This window comes from Ursus maritimus (genome assembly GCF_017311325.1).
Source record: "Ursus maritimus isolate PB19 chromosome X unlocalized genomic scaffold, ASM1731132v1 scaffold_X1, whole genome shotgun sequence".
Classification (NCBI taxonomy): domain Eukaryota; kingdom Metazoa; phylum Chordata; class Mammalia; order Carnivora; family Ursidae; genus Ursus; species Ursus maritimus.
The window spans coordinates 72,370,641-72,384,334 of record NW_024423319.1 but is presented as its reverse complement, the minus strand read 5'-3'; the positions used below and the strand labels follow the sequence as shown (position 1 = coordinate 72,384,334).

General features: G+C 44.8%; 1 protein-coding gene across 1 annotated transcript; it reads left to right on the top strand.

Moving 5' to 3' along the window:
- The first annotated feature begins 8,657 nt into the window (after positions 1 to 8,657).
- Positions 8,658 to 10,015, top strand: LOC103682600 (P2Y purinoceptor 4). Its single transcript, XM_008712268.2, has one exon. The coding sequence runs from the start codon at positions 8,658 to 8,660 to the stop codon at positions 9,753 to 9,755; it is 1,098 nt and encodes a 365-aa protein (XP_008710490.2). The 3' UTR covers positions 9,756 to 10,015.
- Positions 10,016 to 13,694: the final 3,679 nt, after the last annotated feature.

Sequence of the window (13,694 nt, the reverse complement as noted above, 5' to 3'; positions counted from 1 at the left end):
CCCCCCCCGCCCCACCTATAGTCTCATGATCACAAAGTGGCTGTTGCAGCTCAGGTGCAGCCTGGCTGACACCTTCATTTTGGTGAAACTGATTTTGGACTTCTGACCTCCAGAACTATAAGAGAATAAGCCTGCTGTTTCAAGTCACCAAGTCTGTGGGAATTGTTTTACAGCAGCAAGAGGAAACTAATACACCTGTGTGTACACACATGTAACCACTACCTAGATCAAGATATAAAACATTTCCATCTTTTCCCCAAATTCCCTCATGTCCCTTTCCAATTTGTAGTCCCCAAAGAGAAGTATCAACATAGTTTCATTTTGAGCAAGAGCGTTTGCATTTTCCAGTGATTTATTTCTGGACTGCAAGAGTGGTTCAATATTTGTAAATGAATCAATGTGATACACCACATTAATAAAAGAATGGGTAAGAACCATATGATCTTTTCAATAGATGCAGAAAAAGCATTTGACAAAGCACAACATCCATTCATGATAAAACCCCTCAACACAGTAGGGTTAGAGGGAACATATCTCAATATAATAAAGGCCGTCTATGAAAAATCCCCAGCTAATACCATCCTCAATGGGGAAAAACTGAGAGCTTTTCCTCTATGGTCAGGAACAAGACAGAGATGTCCACTTTCACCACTGTTATTTAATATAGTACTGGAAGTCTTAGCCACAGCAATCAGACAACACACACACAAAATAAAAGGCATCCAAATTGGCTAGGAAGATGTCAAACTTTCACTATTTGCAGATGACAAGATACTCTATTACAGGAAACCCAAAAGACTCCACCAAAAAATTGCTAGAACTAATCATAGATTCAGTCAAGTTGCAGGAAACAAAATGAATGTACAGAAATCTGTTGTATTTCTATACATCAATGATGAATCAACAGAAAGAAAAGTCAAGGAATCAATCCCATATACAATTGGAGCCAAAACAATGGGATATCTAAGAATAAGCCTAAGCAAAGAGGTAAAAGACCTGTACTCTGAAAACTATAAAACCCTGATGAAAGAAATTGAAGATGACACAAAGAAATGGAAAAACATTCCATGCTTATGGATTGGAAGAACAGATATCGTTAAAATGTCTATACTACCCAAAGCATTCTACACATTTAATGCAATCCCTGTCAAAATACCACCAGTATTTTTCACAGAGCTAGAACAAACAATCCTAGAATTTGTATGGAACCACAAAAGACCCTGAAGAACCAAAGCAATCTTGAAAAAGAAAAGCAAAGCTGGAGGCATCACAATTCTGGACTTGAAAATATATTACAAAGTTGCAATGATCAAGAGATTATGGCACTGGCACAAAAATGGACACATAGGTCAACAGAAGAGAATAGAAAACCTAGAAATGAACCCACAACTATATGGTCAACTAATCTTTGACAAAGCAGGAAAGAATATCCAATGGGCAAAAGACAGGCTCTTCAACAAATGGTGTTGGGGAAACTGGACAGCAACATGCAGAAGAATGTAACTGAATCACTTTCTTACACCATACACAAAAATAAGTTCAAAAAAGATGAATGACCTAAATGTGAGACCTGACACCATAAAAATCCTAGAGGAGAAAACAGCAACGACCTCTTTGACATTGGCCATAGCAACATCTTATTAGATATGACTCCTGAGGCAAGGGAAACAAAAGGAAAAATAAACTGTTAGGGCTTCATAAAAATAAAAAGCTTCTGCACAGTAAAGGAAATAATCAACAAAAGTAAAACGCAACCTACAGAATGGGAGAAGATCTTTGCAAATGACATATCTGATAAGGGGCTAGTGTCCAAAATCTATAAGGAACTTATCAAACTCAACACCCAAAAACCAAATAACCTGATTTTTTAAATGGGCGGAAGACACAAATAGACATTTTTTCCAAAGAAGACATTCAGATGGCCAAAGGACATATGGAAAGATGCTCAACATCACTCATCATCAGGGAAATACAAATCAAAACTACAATATTACCTCACACCAGTCGGAATGGCTAAAATTAACAACACAGGAAACAACAGGTGTTGGCAAGGATACAGTAAAAGGGGATCCCTTTTATACTGTTGGGAATGCGAACTGGTGCAGCCGCTCTGGGAAACAACATGGAAGTTCCTCAGAAAGTGAAAAATAGAACTACTCTATGATCCAGCAATTGTACTCCTAGGTATTTACCCAAAGGATACAAAAATACTGATTTGAAGGGATACACGCACCCCAATGTTTATAGCAGCATTATCAACAATAGCTAAATTACGGAAAGAGCCCAAATGTCCATCAACTGATAAATGGATAAAGAAGTGGTGGTATATATATACAATGGAATGTTACTCAGCCATAGAAAAGAATGAAATTCTGCCATTTGCAACAATATGGTTGGAGCTAGAGAGTGTTATGCTAATCAGAATAAGTCAGCCAGAGAAAGACAAATACCATATGATCTCATTCATATGTGGAATTTAAGAAACAAAACAAACAAAGGAGAGAAAAAGAGAGGCATGCTGAGAAACAGACTCAACAATAGAGAACAAACTGATGGTTGGCTGGGGGGACAGGTTACATAGGTGATGGGGATTAAGGATTAAGGAGGGCGCTTGTTGTGATGAGCATTGTCTATTGTTTGTGTTGAATCACTCTATTGTACACCTAAAATTAATATTACACTATATGTTAACTAACAGGAATTTAAATAAAAACTTGAAGAAAAGGAATATTCACATTTTCCAAGAAAGCAAGAGTAAGAAGGCAAAGGGATGCATCTCTAATTATGGAGCTTCTGGCCTCTATGATACATTGAAGTGAGAGGTATTTTCAGGTCCTTACCCACCTCACTTACATATCCCAGTGATTTTTCCCAGCCAGGCCTTCCAGTTAGGAAGTGATGATCAGCTCTCTAAGTGGGGAAAGGATGGGTTTATTCAGTAAAGGGCTGTAGCAGACAGAATTGTTTGTCAACTCACCAGGCACCCGCCCTCTTCCTTCTTATGGGCAGAATGTCCATTTCCTAAGCCAGTCATGGCCATTTCATCCCTCTTGCCAGTGATTGGTTTAGTTATAGGCATGATGAAATTCTGGCCTCTGAGATGTGAAAGAAGTGTGCCAGGGAGATTCTGGGAAAGGTTTCCTGAGTAATAACAGTAAGCCCACAGGAAGAAAGGCCTTCCTCTCCTACCATTGAATGTTGTCATGTTTGGATGCAATGCCTGAAGAGTGTCAGCCATCTTGTGACCATGACAATTGCTAAACCAACATGCTGAGGGTTGCAGATCAGAAAGATGGAGTCAGGATGTTTTGTGACATTGTTGAGTTGTTGAATTAGCCAGCTCCAAAGTGTCCCACTCCTGGATTTAGAGGCAAGGTAATAAATATCTGTATTTTAAAAATCAGCCGAGTTGGAATTTTCCGTTATTGCAATTGAAAGCATACCAGTGGACTTAAGTGGGATCTGGACAAAGGCATTGGCTCAGTGGGGGAGGATAGAAAGGAGAGAGAGGAATCAAATGGTAGAAACAGAGACTTCGTATGCTGTCCTAGGTGCTGGACACAGAGGTACTAGTCTCTACTCTAAAGCTTTTAACAGCCTTGCTGGAGATAATAGACATTTCGAAAGACAAAAAGGGCACACTATGGAACGGGCACCTGGACAAGGCTACCTCGGACATAATTATATGCAGCCAGTCATTTTCCCATGATTTTATTAATAAGTTTGGGTTATCCAGGGTTTCAGATTATAGCTCCTTGTCATCAAGGTTGAGTGACTGTCTTGTTCCATTCCACGCTGCACCTTATTCTCAGCAGGTGACCTCATTATTTCACTACATAAAGAAATCCCAGGCAATGGGGGTGAACTTTCCAATCTCCAACACCCTCCAAGTTCACTTGTATTTTAATTCCTGGTGATGAAGAGGATGATAATTGCCAGGCACGATGCATTACATGCACTGCCTCCTTTTCTCCCCACAACCAGATAGGTGCTAGTATCCTCATTGTACATATGAGGAAATGGAGGGTCAGGAAGACTTACCTACAGTCATATAGCTAGTGGGTGATGGAACCAGAGTTAAAGTCTAGGTCTGACCTGACTCCAAAGCCTGCATTCCCCCCACTATTTCACCTATCTTTTCCCCTCATTTCTTTCCTTCCCTTCTTCTTTCCTTCTTCTGTTCCTCCTCCCTCCCACTCCTTCCTTTCTCCCCCCACCCACAGCACCCCTACTCAGAGAAAGAGATTAGACACCATGCCTTTCCCTCCTTTGCCTCTTTAGGTCCTAAAGAAACAGCAAACATTGCAGAGAAACTGTCATCAAGACATGAATATTAGATGTGAGGGGCCAAGAGGAGGAGGACTGGAAAAGACTGGAGGAATAGGGGAACGGAAGGATAACAGCAGGGAAGAAGATAATAAACTTTACCTGACATAATGAATTCTAGATTATCAATGAGATAGATACCCAAGTGGGTTTGTCCTACAGCAAACAATATATACAAGCCTTAGCTGTGGGAATCATTCAATTCAACAAAGTATAACTGAGTCATTCATTCATTCATTCATTCATTCAGTAAACATTTATTGAACACCTACTATGTGCAAGATATCTGTTTCCTTAACTCTGAATCAGAAGGCATTTTTTTTTTTTTTGGACAGCAAGACATATAATGTGGAAAAAATACCTGGAACATATGTTATTATAACTTTACTGGAAAGCTACAGGAAAGACAGAGATAATACAAGGTGTTTGTATTATCAAGGGACCTCTGGGTCTGGTGTGCGGCTGAGAGAAGTGGGAGAGGATGGACAAACACACAAAAGAGTGGAATTCTATGCAGTTTGTGGTATGTGCCATAACCTCAGTAGGAATCAAATGTGGTAAGAGTGTGAGAGAGACATACATTTTGATTAGAGGGACATCTGTATGCTGGAGTCTCATTGGTCATTATAATTATTCCTAACTTCTAAATTAAATCATGAGAGTAGATGTTGAGAAGAGTTAAAGAGGGAGATCGGGAAAGAGAAATCGTAGAGTAAGGAAGAGGAAGGAGAGGAGGAAGAGGGGAAGAGAATAGAGAAGAGAAAAAGCTCTAGGGGTAAGCCTTGGGGAAAGGTCACCTTCAGAGGAAGGAGGACAAAAAGGAGCCAGGGAAGAGGTCAGAAGGGACATCCAGAGGACCAGGAGGACCAGAGTGATGCAAAGTCACAGAAACAAAAGTGAGGAAGAGACTCACAGAAGACAGGGTGTCCGGCCTGCAGGATTTCCTAAGGCACAAATACTTCCTTTTGGCCCAGGCTGTGTTGGGCGAGGTCTTTTCCTGAAATAGCCACTGGGCGGCAATGGCAGCAGTGATAGCTGGAGCTGTGTCTGCTAGCAGAAACCTAGCAAAGCTAAGCCAGCCTGAAGCAGGCGCTTCCCTGGAGTGGAGGACGCTGGAGTGAGCTCTTGGGTGTATGCCAAACCTCGAATCACACGTGTTCTCCTCCGAAGAGATCAGCTTTATCCCTAGGAGCAAAGGAATAACACAAAAGACCTTATGCTTAGGAGCGTTTCACAATTTACAAGGTGTTTTCACACCTATTGACCAATTTGATATTCGGGAAACCCTAAAAGGTTGGTATTATTATGCCCATTTCACTGCGGAGAAAACTAAGTTACAAAAAGGTGTCCGGCATCACACAGCTAACCCCCGGGAAAACAAGATTTGAATCCATGTCCGCCTGGCTCCAAACACCTGGGCCTCTTATGCAATATCACAGCAGCCAGCTGTCCAGGACTCGGGCTATGACTGCTTCCTCCATGCATCCCTTTCATCTACCCCCACCCTGCCACAGGGCAAGGATCTCCAAGTTTCCCCTATCCAGGTTTCTGGGCCTCCAAGAGATCTAGATCCCAGATTCTAGAGCCTCCCTTGCAGGCCTGCCACCTCCTCTCACTCCCAGAATCCAGCTGGGCAACATTCCCAGGACCTGAAGATCAGGTTCAGAGTCCCCACTGCTTCCAGTTCCCTGCAGAATGGATTCTGTCCAGATGGCACCTCCCTCCCCAAGAGCACTACTCACCTCGCCCTCGACTCCTCCAAGCCCCAAGCTTGCCCCCTTTGCCGAAGACCCCCATAATTCTAGAACCTTAGTTAGTCCTAGGAGCCCCAGATTCAGAGCTCCTGACAAATGGGCATTCTCTGGCACTCAGCTCTCAAACGCCTGGGTTTGGCTTCTGTACTTTCTCTGCTGTATTCCCACTGGAGTCTCCAGGAGTGGTAGAGAGAGGTGAGGGGTGGTGTGTAGGAAGGGGTAGGGCCTGTAAGGGAGGCATGTCCTCTGTTAGCATCCTTGGGGAGGAGTGAACTGCCTCCTCTCCCCCTCGTCTTACTTGTGCAATAGGCCTCTCGAAATTGACAGGCTGAAAAATGAACTCCAAGATTTTCCCCAAACCTGCTTCTCTCATAGCTTTTCCCATCTCTGTCAACAGTAACTCAATTCCTCCAGTGGCTCAGGCCACGAATCTTGGAGTTGTTCTTGACTCCGCTCTTTCTTTCACACCCCACATCAGTAAATCTTGTTGTCTCTACTTTCAAAATCTAGCCAGAATCTGACCACTTCCCATCACCTTTGCCACCCCAGTTCAAGTCACCATCATCTATTGGCAATAGCTCCTGAGTTTATCTTCCTCCTGTTCCCCGAGTCCTGCAGTCTATTCTCAACATAGGGCTCACAGGCTAGGTGATGCTTTAAAAGTACAAATCTGGGGGTGCCTGGGGGGCACAGCTGGTTGAGCAATGGACTCTTGGTTTCTGCTCAGGTTGTGATTTCGGGGGTCGTGGGATCGAACCCTGGGACTGGCTCTGCACTCAGCGTGGAATCTGCTTGGGTTTCTCTCTCCCTCTGCCTCTGCCACTCCCCATCCCTCACTCTCTCTCTCCATCTCTCTCTAAAATAAATAAATAAAACCTTTTAAAAATATATAATTAGACCCCGACACTTGTCTCTTCTAAACCCTCAATGGCTTCCCATTCATTGAAAGTAAAAGCCAAGCAGTCCTCACAATGGTTTCCAAGGACCTTCATGATCTGGTCCCTGCCAAACTCTCTGACCTCATCTCTACATTTCCCTTTCCTCCCAACCACCTGCTCTTTATCCGAAGTCACCCTAATATTGAAAGAAGCAACCCTCTCTATTCCCCTGTCTTTTCTTCTCTATTCCCCTTCCCACCTTTATTTTTCTCCTTAGCAATGATTACAATCTATATTTTTTACTTGTTAACTTTCTTTTCTTTTCCCTCCCCCTGGTATGTGAGCTCCATTAGAATGAGAGTTTTTCTCTGTTTTATTCACTACAAGTGAACTACCAGTACCTAGAACTGGACCAAGCACACAGTAGGCTCCCAGTAAACATTTGCTTACCTTTTTCCTGGATTATGGACAGTGGCTTCAGAGAGCCAAGTAAGCAGAGCAATTAAGTACATGGATACTAGCGCCTGAGTCAAAGGCAGGCCTGCCTGGTTCAAATCTCGTGTCTACCACTAAATAGCCAAAGAAATTCTCTGTGCCTTAGTTTTCTCATCGGCAAAGTAGGGACAATTATTGTACGTACAGAAAACCTGTGGGGCCAACAATAAGTGTAAAGCATTTAGAATAGTGCCTTGCACATAGTAAGTGCTATATAAGCATTTTTATACTTACATGCACACGGCCTTAAGATTTATATCAGTAATATAAGTTTTCTAAAACCTTTCTGTGTGTTATCTTGCATTTCTGCCCATGTTAACATTCATTCATTTCCCGTGTTTCTGCTCACTTCTACAGATTTATATGATCTCCCTGTAGTTTTAGTTGTCTCCTGTGGCCTGGCTCTCAATCTATAAACTTGGACATTTCCTTGTGTACTCCGTCCTACAGTCATTTAGAAACTGTTAAATAATAATCTTGCCAGGCTGCAGTTTCCCAATCTATACAGTGAGTGGGTTGGACTAGATAATCTTGATGGGCCTTTCTAGCTCTGATGATCTCCCAGGAGGAGGAACAGACCCCACCCCCAAACCCGCCCTCTTGGTTATGCCCTCTGGCTGCCAAGGGGAAAGGTGACAGAGTCAGCTGGGCTCAGCTTCAAGGGGACCAGGTAGGAGACATGACAAGTTTCTTGGGTGAGGGTGGCGATGGGGTTCCTGGGCTGGACCAGGCTGGGGAAGGCATCAAAAGTAACTGCAGTGCGGAGACACTGGGACCAGGGTGAGGGGAAAGGTAAAGTCACCGCGAGGAGAAATGTTGTAATGGGCTAGGACACAATTTGGATCCGGGCATCTTCGCCCATTGGATAGTCCTGATAGGCCTCCACCCTTTCGGCTAGCCAAGACCTGAAGGACAGAGTCTGCTGTGGGATGAGAACAACCCAAACTCACTGCCTGCCCTGCTGGGCCCCAGCACCACCTGCTGCCCGTCACTTCCCAGGCCGGACCAAGGGGGCTCGGGAAGGGGCCGGCCTGCCCTGGGTTGCACGGGGACTCCTGGGTTGCACTGGGTTGCACTCTCAGCGACTCCTCATGCCTCCGTCATGGCCCTCCCCCATTCTCTGCTCTTTGGCCTCAGGTCAGGTCTGGGAGGCCTGGAAAATCCAGCCACTCTCACTTCTCCCCTTTCCACCTCTAGGGGGACGATGGCCGGTGCAGAGTCCTCTCCGTTCACAACCCTAAGCCCCAGCCCAGATCCTGGCGACAGTGAGGTGGAGCTGGACTGCAGTTTTAATGAGGAGTTCAAGTTCATCCTGCTGCCTGCGAGCTACACAGTTGTCTTTCTGGTGGGCCTAGGCCTCAACACCCCGACCCTCTGGCTCTTCCTCTTTCGCCTCCGACCCTGGGATGCAACGGCCACCTACATGTTCCACTTGGCCTTGTCAGATACTTTGTATGTGCTGTCACTACCCACCCTCATCTACTATTATGCGGCCCGCAACCACTGGCCCTTTGGTACTGGGCTCTGCAAGTTCATCCGCTTTCTCTTCTACTGGAACCTCTACTGCAGTGTCCTCTTCCTCACCTGCATCAGTGTGCACCGCTACCTGGGCATTTGCCACCCACTGAGGGCACTACGTTGGGGCCACCCTCGCTTTGCAGGCCTTGTCTGCCTGGCAGTTTGGCTGGTCGTTGCTGGCTGCCTCGTGCCCAATCTGTTCTTTGTCACAACCAGCACCAAGAAGGACACCATCCTGTGCCATGACACCACTCGGCCCGAAGAGTTTGACCACTACGTGCACTTCAGCTCGGCCATCATGGGGCTTCTCTTTGGCGTGCCCTGCCTGGTCACTCTTGTCTGCTATGGGCTCATGGCCCGCCGCCTGTATCGGCCCTTGCCAGGGGCCGCCCAGTCGTCTTCTCGTCTGCGCTCTCTCCGCACCATCGCTGTGGTGCTGGCAGTCTTTGCTGTCTGCTTCGTGCCTTTCCACGTCACCCGCACCATTTATTACATGTCAAGGCTGTTGGAAGCTGACTGCCGGGTGCTGAACATTGTCAATGTGGTCTACAAAGTGACTCGGCCTCTGGCCAGTGCCAACAGCTGCCTGGATCCAGTGCTCTACCTGCTCACTGGGGACAAGTATCGACGTCAGCTCCGGCAGCTGTGCAGGTGTGGGGGGCCTCAGCCCCCCATGACTGCCTCCTCCCTGGCACTGGGGTCCCTGCCTGAGGAAAGCAGCTGCAGGTGGACATCCACCCACCAGGACAGTGGCTTCCCTGCCCCTGGGGCAGATAGATTGTAACCCTGGGAGTCAGGAGGTCAGAGGAAAAAGGGTGAGTGTAAGGCAGAGGTGAGGGTACTTAATAGTTACATCCAATATGGCTGCTTCTTCGCCTTTCCCAGACTCTGGAGAGAGGCCCACACCCCAAGGACTAAGAGGAACCAGGGAAATCATGTGTGATCCCATCTCTCATAAACCCTTCAGTTGTCCTCTCCTTTTTAGCCAAAGGCAGTAACAGCCACTCTTAATTCTCTTTGCTTCTGTCTCCTTCCTGGGGCCATCAGTCCTGTCTCTCGATCCTACAAGCTTTCCTAAAATTCTCATGAAGTCCTCTTTCCCCCTCCTTTTCCCCACACACATTTGTATAGCATGTGTTCCTTCACCCAGACCCAAGCATTAGAACTGAAGAGGTGGAGAACCTGGGGTAATCTCAGGATTGGTCTGATTTATTTGATGGTGATAGCCAGAATCAGGAAGTGGGGGCACTGGCATATCACAGATGCCAAGGATGTGACATATGTAGTGCCCACACCCACTTCTTGGTTTCCTCTCAGACAGGATAGTCTTGCCTATCGAAGTGCTGAAATAGGGCTCAATCCCAGACAGCCTGAATGCCAGGGTTCCCCCATGCAGCCGGAGGCATGGCACTGTTGGACTGGTGTATAGCCCTGAGGTACAGAGGGAGCCTGTGTCTTACCATGGGGCGGATACCCTGCCTCAAGGGGCAGGGCCCAAGCTGATATTGGCCTTTGGAACAGGACCTCCTTTATGATGTTTGCTGAGAGCATATTTGACAGCTCTGTACGGAATGAAAAGAACAGCGGATGGCTTAGAAAGAAAGAGAGGAGCTCTCATGTTTGTGGCTGTAAGTTCTAGCACCAAGGGGTCGAGCAGGTTTGTAGAGTTTAGGGTGGTGACAGGGACTGACGCCCAGAGCTGGCTCTTCACTGGTCTCTCCCCTTTCTCTAGCTCCTGCCCTAGGTGAATAATAAATCTGTCACCAACTCTTTCAGAGCAGGCTTTAGGACTTCAACACCAGGGCAGACAGAGCATGGGGACAAGGACAGCTCCCCTCAGAGTCTCGCATCCAGTCACTCCTTCCCAGCACCATCTTAGTACTTACGGGCTTACAGGTGTCGGGAGTAGGTATGGAACTTGGGCAGCTAACCCTCAAGCCTTCGGAAGTAAGAGTGTCTGGGCAGGCGTTCATCAGAAGGGTGGGCTAACACTGTTAGGCAACCCCCTCTGAAATTGCCTTCTAGTGCACTGGTCTCCCGAGTCTCCAGCCTTCCTTTTCTTTTGCCCCACTCCTGCTGACCTGTCTCGGATTTCTTACCTGTCTACTGGCATCTGAGGGGTCTCTCTGGAGAGTAAGGCTGGGGTTAGTCTTCAGGAAAAAAATGACGCTGATGCTCCTGAATCTCCTTTTGCATCCTTCCATGTGCTCCCTCTCCCTGCTTGCTACCCAGGACTGCTTCCGTTAGTAGTAAATGTACTGACCTTTTCCTTATTAGTTTCCCAGTGTCATGGCCACTGCCTAGACTGTTACATATCCTATTTTTCATCTGTACTTTCTCCCTTTAATTTCTATGACCGCAGCTTCCTTGCCCACCACCTACCTCTCCTGTCCACCTGCCCCACCAAGTGAAGCTGCTTCCTCCATCACAACTGACCCAGCCTTCTCTATTTCTCCAGTCCAGTTAACCCATATCAAGACTCATTTAACCCATCATCAAGACTCACTGCCCAGACTTTGTGGTCTGCTACTTTAGGGCTATCTTCCAGCCCACTATAACCTTGGTTAAACACCTTGACTCTCGCCTTCAGCCAATTTTCTCCTCTCTCTTAGACTGAAGGAGATTGCAGATGAAGCCAGAGCGCAAGGCTGGTTTGACCCACTGAAACTTCATGTCTTGGAACTTCATCTAAGCCCCCATTTTTATTACCTTGCTGAGTTCTTAGTGAACATTCCAGAGCTAGTGTTTTCTGTCTTTTCCACCTTCTCAAAACTCCAACTTCATCCTACCCTACGACCTTCTAAGAGTTACCTTGCCTCCTGTAAAACCGAGAAGATCTAATACCCCAACTTCTTTCTGCTTCATTCATGATAACTTTACTTTTACATCCATGTTGTCTTTCTTCCCTGTAGCCCCAAAATAAAAGGTGGCCCTCTTACTTGTTCCTTTGTTTATCCCTTTTCATCATTTTCTTTTTTCTTTTTTTTTAAGATTTTTATTTTATTTATTTGACACACAGAGAGAGACAGCCAGCGAGAAAGGGAACACAAGCAGGGAGAATGGGAGAGGAAGAAGCAGGCTCCCAGTAGAGCAGGGAGCCCAATGCAGGGCTCAATCCCAGGACCCTGGGATCACGCCCCGAGCCGAAGGCAGACGCTTAACGACTGAACCACCCAGGCGCTCCCCTTTTTATCATTTTCATAACTGATTTCACACCATCTTTAGAAAACACACACAACAGAACCCAACCAAACAAAAATAAAGCATTATCACTGATACCATGACCCTGCTATCTCTTGTAGCTAACATTCTATTCATCTTAGTCATTTCACTGTCAAATTTCTAGAAGTACCATAACCCCATAACCTCATTTCTTCACTATAAAGTCACCTCTTAACTCTCTAAATCGGGTTTTCTTCTGTACCTGGAAGAACACAAATTACTTCAAAAACAAGATCTTTAATGATATTTCCTCTATATTCATCCTCTTTGACTATCTCTAGTTCATGTTACCCTGTTGCATATCCTGTTTAAAAAAATTTTTTTATGAAAACAACATTTAAAAATTCCTCTATGACATTAAAGGAAATTTTGAAAGAAAATGTTCATCTACACTTCCAAACCCCAATTGTTTTAATTTATCTATGTCCCATGCTTTTTCAGATTGCATAATACTTATATTTTATAGAAGTGCAATCACAGTGTACATATATTTCAGAAGTTTGCTTTAAGAAACTTTTATTGTAGATACTATCCTTGCTTTCATATTTATCATTTCAATAGCCACATAACATTATATCCATTAGCAGATTATATTTTATTTGACTATTTCCCTATGATTGGACATTTAGTCAACTCCCAATTTTTCTGTGCTTTGAACATCTTAATGCATATGGCTTTTTTCTTCTTTATGATTCTGTTCCTAGGACAGGAATGGGATTACCAGATCAATGGGTATAAACATTTTTTATGGATCTTGATTTCCAAAAAGACTACAAATTTTCAATACCACAATGGCACACAAGTGTTCCAACTCCTTTGCAGCTGTAGCATTGGACTTTATAAGAAATCTTTTTGGATTGCCTAAAACACTAATTTGTGGGGCACCTGGGTGGCTCAGTTGGTTAAGCGTCTGCCTTCACCTCAGGTCATGATCCCAGGGTCCTGGGATCGAGCCCCACATTGGGCTCTCTGCTCAGCGGGGAGCCTGCTTCTCCCTCTCCTTCTGCCTGCCACTCCCTCTGCTTGTGCTCATGCTCTCTCTCTCTCTCTCTGTCAAATAAATAAATAAAATCTTAAAAAAACCCCAAAACAAAAAAACCACATTAATTTGTTAACTTCACTTTTTTGATTACTCATGGCATAGAACACTTTTCCATATGTTTACTATTTGTATTTCCTCTTGTATAAACTGTTCATATCCTTCACCAATTGGCATGAGTAGTCTTATATATATTGGTGATCTTCTATATCTAAATGTATTTATTTAACATACATGTTAACCCTTTGTCATATTTGATATACATATTTCTTCCATTTATTATAATTTTTGCTTTTAATTTTAGTTCCTTATTTTATCCTCTTGCTTTAAATTTCTCTCCTCCTGCTTTTACTTATCTTATTACTTCCTTCTCCCCTTTTACTACCTAAGTAAACAGAGTTCCAAGATCGTCATAGGCATAGCATTTGGAGATTATTTAATCCACTCCCCGCCCCCCCCCCC

Bases quoted from the DNA above. Each gene is read 5' to 3' on its own strand.
- LOC103682600 (XM_008712268.2), top strand. From the start codon at position 8,658: ATGGCCGGTGCAGAGTCCTCTCCGTTCACAACCCTAAGCCCCAGCCCA.